This window comes from Echinops telfairi, unplaced genomic scaffold, assembly GCF_000313985.2.
Source record: "Echinops telfairi isolate 266 unplaced genomic scaffold, ASM31398v2 ScPeMD7_2;HRSCAF=8, whole genome shotgun sequence".
NCBI classification, from domain to species: domain Eukaryota; kingdom Metazoa; phylum Chordata; class Mammalia; order Afrosoricida; family Tenrecidae; genus Echinops; species Echinops telfairi.
This window is the reverse complement of record NW_022103898.1, coordinates 20,133,804-20,141,006: the sequence shown is the minus strand read 5'-3', so window position 1 is coordinate 20,141,006 and position 7,203 is coordinate 20,133,804. Positions and strand designations below refer to the sequence as shown.

The following is a 7,203-nucleotide window of genomic DNA, read 5'->3' as shown; positions in this document are numbered from 1 at the left end:
GTGTGTGTGTGTGTGTGTGTGTGTGTAGGTGGCCAGTCATGGGAGTCAACAGTAGATCCTTACTCTGTGTGTGTGTGTGTGTGTGTGGCCAGTCATGGGAGTCAACAGTAGACCCTTATTCTGTGTGTGTGTGTGTGTGTGTGTGTGTAGGTGGTCAGTCATGGGAGTCAACAGTAGACCCTTACTCTGTGTGTTTGCGCGCGCGCGCGTAGTGTGTGTATACACACGTGTGTACTTCGGTTTTTATACCTGTTGTAGCAGTTTTGACCAACAACCCTGGCCTCTGATTGTTTTCCATGGACCCAGTTTGCGGAGCGCAGTTTAATCATTTTAAGATAAGGGAGCAGACTGATGGTGGTAACATCATTGGATCCATGTTAAGAGAACCAGTATCAGGTTTATTGTTCTGTTTCCAGGCCAGCAGGGGAAGGGGTGCTGTGGAGGTGCCTCGCCACCCCATGGCATTGTCCTCCGGGAGAAGTAAGCTCATAGCTCCCTGTGCAGAGTAGCTCAGTGGAGGAGAGGTCAAGGTGCGCTGGTGGCCCCACTCCTCCCTACCTCCAGAGCCAGTGCTCTTTGACATTGTCAGGGCACCTCTCCAAATAGGAGGCTCAGTAGCTGCCTGTCTCTTTTCAGTGCCGTTTGAGGGACATGACGTATTCTGCCCCCATCACAGTGGACATTGAATATACCCGAGGCAGCCAGAGGATCATCCGCAATGCCCTACCCATTGGCAGGTGAGGAGCCACGTCCCCATTGCAGCAGACTGCTGGGATTCCAGCCTGCCCCATTTCCTTCTCTGGAAAGCAGGGGAAATGTGCCTTTATCCTAGGGTTCTTTAGGGACCCTGAACCACTGAGGCAGCACGGGTGAAACACTGAGAGCCGAGTACAGCTCAGTGTGGTGATGGTGGTGGTGATGTCAGACATTGAGAACCCTTTTCTGTAAAGTTAAGACTGGCGTTCCCTATGTAATGCCCTTGTTTTATTTGAAATTTCTTTTAGTCTGTCTACAGAAACCATGTGAGTACCATTTAGGGTGCTGGAATTCCCTTTCTTTGCAATGTTATGCATAGTTGGATAACATAGATCTATCCATAGATCTATACAGTGAAATAGATCTAAATAGTCAATGAAGCAAGCATCTTTCTGGCATTCTCTGCTTTGAGCCAAGATCCTTCTGCCGTCAGCAGTGATGTCCCTCATTTCATGTCCTTTGCTGAATTCAGCTTGAGTTTCTGGCAGCTCCTGGTCAGAGCATTTCTTAATCCAATTTTTAATTAGCTTCCGTAAAGTTTTACTTTGGGTGCAACTGTAATGATAGCATTCAGTCATTTCCTTAGCTCAGCAGATCATCATTGTTTGGAATGATCACAGATATGCATCTTTCCCAGTTGGCTGGCCAAGTAGCTGCCGCCAGGTTGCTTGGTATGGAAGAGTGGGCACTTGCAGTGCTGCATCCATTTGCTGAAATATCTGTTGGTATCCTGTCAATTTCTCGAGCCCGTGTTTTGCCAATGACTTTAGTGCAGCTTCAGCTTGTTCCTTCTGTACCATCAGTGCTTGCTCAGACGTTATCTCACAGAATGGTGTAATATCAACGGAACCTTTTCCTGTGGCGACTGTGTATTCCTTCCACCTTCTGTTGATGCTTCCTGCATTCTTCAGTGTTTTCCCCACGTGATTGATAGGTGACATTGAGTTGGTTCCGACTCATAGCGGCCCTGTGCACAGCCAAATGAAGCACTGCCCAGTCCTGTGCCATCCTCACACCTGTTTCTATGCCCGAGCCCGTTGTTGCAGCCCCTGCCAGTCCATCTCCTCGAGGGCCTTCCGCTTCACTGCCCTCCCACTTACCAGCACGATGTCCTTCTCCAGGGACTGGTCTCTCCTGACAACGTGTCCAGAGTATGTCAGAAAAAGGCTTGGCATCCTTGCCTCTAAGGAGCACTCTGGCCAGACTTCTTCCAAGGATGCTGAAAGCTTGGTCCTTTCAGCACTCCGTGGTACTTTCAATATTCTTCTCTAGCGTCACAGGTCAAATGCACTGATTCTACTTCGATCTTCCTTATTCAGTATCCCACGTCTGCAGTCATGTGAAGCAACTGGAAAGACCTGACGTGATGGCCCTGCACCATAGTCCTCAAATCACTTTTTCATTTCTCTGCAGAGGGTTTTTGCAGCAGATGACCTAATGCAGCCTGTCTTTTCATCATAGCCCTGCTGCTTGGTGAACACCGATAGTGGATCCCAGCAAGACGAAATCCCTGACAACGTCATCCTTTTCTCAACTTTCCATGCTATTGCTTATTGGTCCAGTTGGAGGCTTTTGGTCTTCCTTACATTGAGTCATAATCCATACCCTTTTTCCTTCAATATCATAAGTCAAGGTTTATTTTTCCTTTGCTTCTTTCAACTTGATAAATGAAGAACATGTTCTTTTTTTTTTTTCTAACTTAAAGTATAACATTTCATTGTAATATTTTGTCTTCTTGAGCTTCCCTTTGAAATTTTCTGTTAAACTCTTTTATCATTTCGTCTATTTGCCTATGGTGCTCTATATTCAAGAGCAAGTTTCAGAGTTTAATTCAATTTCTTTTAACTTTTCTAACATGAGCAACAGAAATGCCAATCCCCTCAGTGATGTGTGCACGTTTTGTGTATTTTTCGGCTTTTTTGTCAGTAACCATCAATACATTGCATGATATTTTCTCTTTTATTTTAAACAGAATGCCCATAATGCTACGCAGTTCAAACTGTGTTCTTACGGGAAAAACACCAGCAGAATTTGCCAAATTGAATGAATGCCCTTTAGATCCAGGTATGTTTGATTTCTCAGGTTTACCCCAACCACCCCCCACACCCCCACTTTTTTTATTTTTTTGCTTTTTGTTTTACTGTTGTTGTTAGATTTATTCAAAATAGTGCCGGCCTTTCTGCTGTGTAGTGAACTTGCTGTAAAAAATCTGTTCACAAAACCTCTAGACATTTGGCTTCAACTTTTTATTGGGCTGTAGTTCCGAAAGATACACTGTTTTTTCACTTGAGATATAGAACTTTAATACTCCACGCTTTTATTTCTGTTTTTAATTGCTATGATTAGTCAGTTCTTTCTTTGCTCACTAGGTTTTTAATATATATAAGCTGGAATATCATAGAACAGTTTCATGGAGTTTTTTATCTGGCTCAGTCTGAAAAACTCAGGTATGACTCCAGGCTTTTCCGTTTCAGGAAAGAGCAAAAGAAGGTATTTTTTTGTCTTGATTTTAATAGCTATAGTTCTGTGCCTTTTTTATGGCAATTTCTTTTATAATCAAATTTGACACATAACAGAAAGTTTATCTTAATTCCTTAACTTTTTGATACTGATTTTTTTTCATAGTTGCTTTAGTTCCCCTAAGGCTACACTGATGCAGAATCCTGGGTTTTATAAGTTAACAAATAACATCACTTTAGTAGATAACAAAATATTGCATAAATCAAATGTGCTACCTTACCTTTGCTTATATACTGCCCCATGAAGAGTAACTTTTTCTTACTCTGAATTGTGGGAACAGAAATATATGACAATGTTGTATTGCTCTTATTAAGTATAGAATATTATTTTGGAAAGCTAATTTTAGCCTACTACTGTCACTAATGTGTTAGGAAACTGAGGGCAAATTAAGTTGCCCATTATTTCTCTGCTTCTGAAATCTGAAGACTAATTTGTTTAACATATTTCTTGGTGCACCTGCAGTAGGTTCAGGTGCTGGGAATGCATAACCAAATACGAGACCTTCCCGTTCTGTCCTCGTCTCTGTGCGCCAGATGATCAATCCATGAAACAGCATTGGCAAAGCCGCTAGAACAGCGCTTCTCAACCTGTGGTTCGAGACCCCTATGGGGGTTGAATGACCCTTTCACAGGGGTTGCCTGATTCATAACAGTAGCAAAATTACAGTTATGAAGTAGCAACGAAAATAATTTTATGGTTGGGGGGGGGGGGGTTCACCACAACATGAGGAACTGTATTTTTAAAAAATTCTTTTTAACTTTTTCTTTTCCTAACCCTAACTCTAATCTGAGGAACTGTATTAAAGGGTCATGGCATTAGGAAGGTTGAGAACCACTGCACTAGAAGCACCCAGTAAAGCAGGAAGCAATGACCTCTAATCCTGGAGCTGGCTGCCATTCCTGAGTCAGCCTGTCTGAGGACAAGGTGGTGATGCTTAAATCGTTTCCTTTGGCCAGGTGGTTACTTCATTGTCAAAGGAGTAGAGAAAGTTATTCTCATCCAGGAGCAGCTGTCTAAGAACAGGATCATTGTGGAAGCTGACCGGAAAGGTGCGGTTGGTGCTTCAGTGACCAGGTATGGGAAAAGAGAGGTGTTGGTAAATTTTTCTGATGACCCCAGTATATAAATTATTTGCGTTTAGTTTATTGTATAAGTATATTTAAAGCAGAAACAAAAAGTCACTGCCATCAGTTGATTCTGGCTTATAGCAACCCTGTAGGACAGTTTCCCAGACTGTAGATCTTTATGTGAACAGAAAGCCTCATCTTTCTCTCCCAGAGCATCTGGTAGGTTCAAACTGCTGCCTTTGTGGTTAGCCCAGTATGCTATTCTGCCACCAAAGCTCCTGAAAGTTTTTAAGCAAAGAGTAGTTTCAGTAATGAAACCTGAAACATTGTTTAAATAAAGCATTAAAACATTGTTCTTTTCTCTCATCATCATGTGTAATTTGAAATTGGGAAGTTAATAGGTTTGGGGAATGGAATGCTAAGTGGCATAAGTAAGGTGTCAGCATGCACTAACATTTTTCTTTAGACAACTGATGTTGAACTGATTAGCCCACCACTGTTGCAGTTTTCTTTCCAAGGGCGAAGCAGCTCACAAGGACTACTATTTATCGAGCACTTTTGGAGCCCTGGTGGTGTAGTGGATTATGCGTTAGAACTGCTAACCACAAGGTCGGTGGTTCAAACCTACCAGACTTTCTGCTAGAGAAAAATGAGGCTATCTGCTCCCATAAAGATTTATAGCCTCAGAAACCTATAGGAGCAGTTCTCTGTCCTGTAGGGTCACTGTGATTCAGAAAGGCCTCAGTAGTGGTGAGTTTGGGTTTGGGTTTACTAAGAGCTGGCACTGTCACCAGCACTTTGCAAGATGAATGATCTTGTCTCCAGTTTACAGGTTTGGTCTAGGTTTGGAGCTTAGACTCACATTAATTTTAAGAGATAGCCTACATTTGAGCCCCATTATTTTCATTCTACAACCTGTGCCTTCCCACTGTGCACAGCATTAGAACCAGGGCCATCTGGATTTGGATTCCAAGGCTCTTATTTACTAGCTGTTGGGTACTGAAGTGGGCAGCTACTTAGCTTTACTAAGCCTTGGAGACGCTACCTGTGATTTCTAGACAACACTTCAAAGTAAGTCTTGTAAGTGGAAAACGAATGTAAGTAACAGTGCACAGTAGACAATCAGGAGGGGTACTATTATAGTTGATTAAATCTTTCAGAGGTTTTAAATTCTATTACGGATTTTTTTTACTGCTCCACCTAGCCCACTTCCATTGAGTCAATCTCGACTCTCAGTAACCCAATTTAGGATTTCTGCCAAATCTTTGTGGAGAAGACAGCCTAATTTTTTCCCTTGAACCGCTGATTGTGGAGTTGGGGGCCCAGTGCCTAGCACCAGGGCTCCTTTTATAATGGACAGAGGTACCAACAGAAGGAGATTGCTGAGTGTCTCACACCCAGCATACTATAAAATTTTGTCTTCACTGTCTACCAACGTTAAAGGTATGTTTTATTGGACTGTGAATTTAAAAATCATAATATGTTAATTCGTGTCCTCAGACTTGTTCTCACTTTGAGGCTTTTCCTTTTCCAGTGTGCACAGTTGGTCATGAACACGTGCCCCACACTGGCTCAGAAGTGATTCCTGCGGCATCAAAAAGAAATAGGTTCATACTTGCCTGGCAGGGGAGCTACCATGATCATGAAGGTGGTTTTCCCAGGGCGAGGCTCACCCATTGCACTCTGGATGTGCTGACCCCTGCGATTTCCCAAACATGGGAAACTCAACTGCATAATTTGTGGTAGTGGGGGACTGCGTTTGTGCTCTCCCCTATTAAAAAAAAAAGAAAGAAATAGGTTAGATGGTGAACTGATGTTTCTCATTCATTTCCCCGCAAATCTTCCATCGTCATCTCAAAGTGAAAGCAGCATGTGCACCTTTTGCAGATGTTTGTGGAAGTGGGAGCGGGCGCGTGTTGTAGAAAACCCTTTGTAGCTTATTAGAATGAAAAGACCTTAATGAACTTTATTGATCAATCAGATCTTATGGTTTGATGGCCATTGTGAATACACGTTACTATCTTGAAACTACCTTCTCTAAGTTCTAAGTCAGAGCCATCCTCTCACCTGGAGGGTAATTTAACCAGCCTGCGACTCCTTGCAGCTCGACGCACGAGAAGAAAAGCAGGACCAACATGGCTGTGAAGCAAGGACGGTTTTACCTGAGGCACAATACTCTGTCGGAAGACATACCCATTGTGATCATTTTCAAGGTGAGCCTGCCGCCCTCGGCGGGAAATTATCACGAATTCTCCTTCTGCTTCATTTCCACATTTACTCTGATAAGGATCTCTAGGAATAGAGAGGTGTGGCATAGGCATTTAGTCAATCATATAATGTATTTTAAATTGAAATCTAATAAGACCAGAGTTCAAAGAGTTTAAAAAATACTGATTGTTTTAAGTAAGTAGCACCTAAAAATGCCAAAGGTACAACAGGGTTGTACCATGTTGCTGAGGAAACCTCCCACCAGCAGCTGGTGGCAGATTCAAAAGGTCAACATTTTGAACCTACCAGCCGCTCCGGAGGAGAAAGATGAGGCTTTCTGCTCCTACTGTTCAGGTTTACAGCCGACTCTCTCCCCTAGGGCGGTTAGGGATCAAAATTGATTAGGTGCTAGTGAGTTCGGTTTTACAAGCTTCCCCAACCCCGTTCTCAGCCATGTAGTGCCCTCCCCGTAGACACCAGTGTTGCCGGTTTCTTGACTCTCTCTGAAGAGGTCATCTGCACCCGTGCAACATGTACGCATGTGTGAAGCAGGCCTCTGCTCCTTGTTAAACTGTAGTTTACTTAGACTGCCTCTTGTTCTGTATGTAGCTGTTTCCTTTTTGTAATTTGCAATATATCCTGGAGATAGTGT

At 43.0% G+C, this 7,203-nt stretch overlaps 1 protein-coding gene and 1 non-coding gene across 2 annotated transcripts in view; both read left to right on the top strand.

Moving 5' to 3' along the window:
* The window catches only part of POLR3B (RNA polymerase III subunit B), a 140,289-nt gene that overhangs the window by 20,149 nt on the left and 112,937 nt on the right, over positions 1–7,203 (top strand). Inside the window, exons 6-9 of the mRNA XM_004700331.2 lie at positions 637–737; positions 2,729–2,820; positions 4,233–4,350; positions 6,448–6,556. Coding sequence (XP_004700388.1) covers positions 637–737; positions 2,729–2,820; positions 4,233–4,350; positions 6,448–6,556 — 420 coding nt within the window. The remainder of the gene's footprint in view (positions 1–636; positions 738–2,728; positions 2,821–4,232; positions 4,351–6,447; positions 6,557–7,203) is intronic.
* LOC115870831 lies at positions 5,955–6,117 on the top strand. Its single transcript, XR_004046947.1, has one exon. It is a non-coding gene; the product is annotated as a U1 spliceosomal RNA (small nuclear RNA).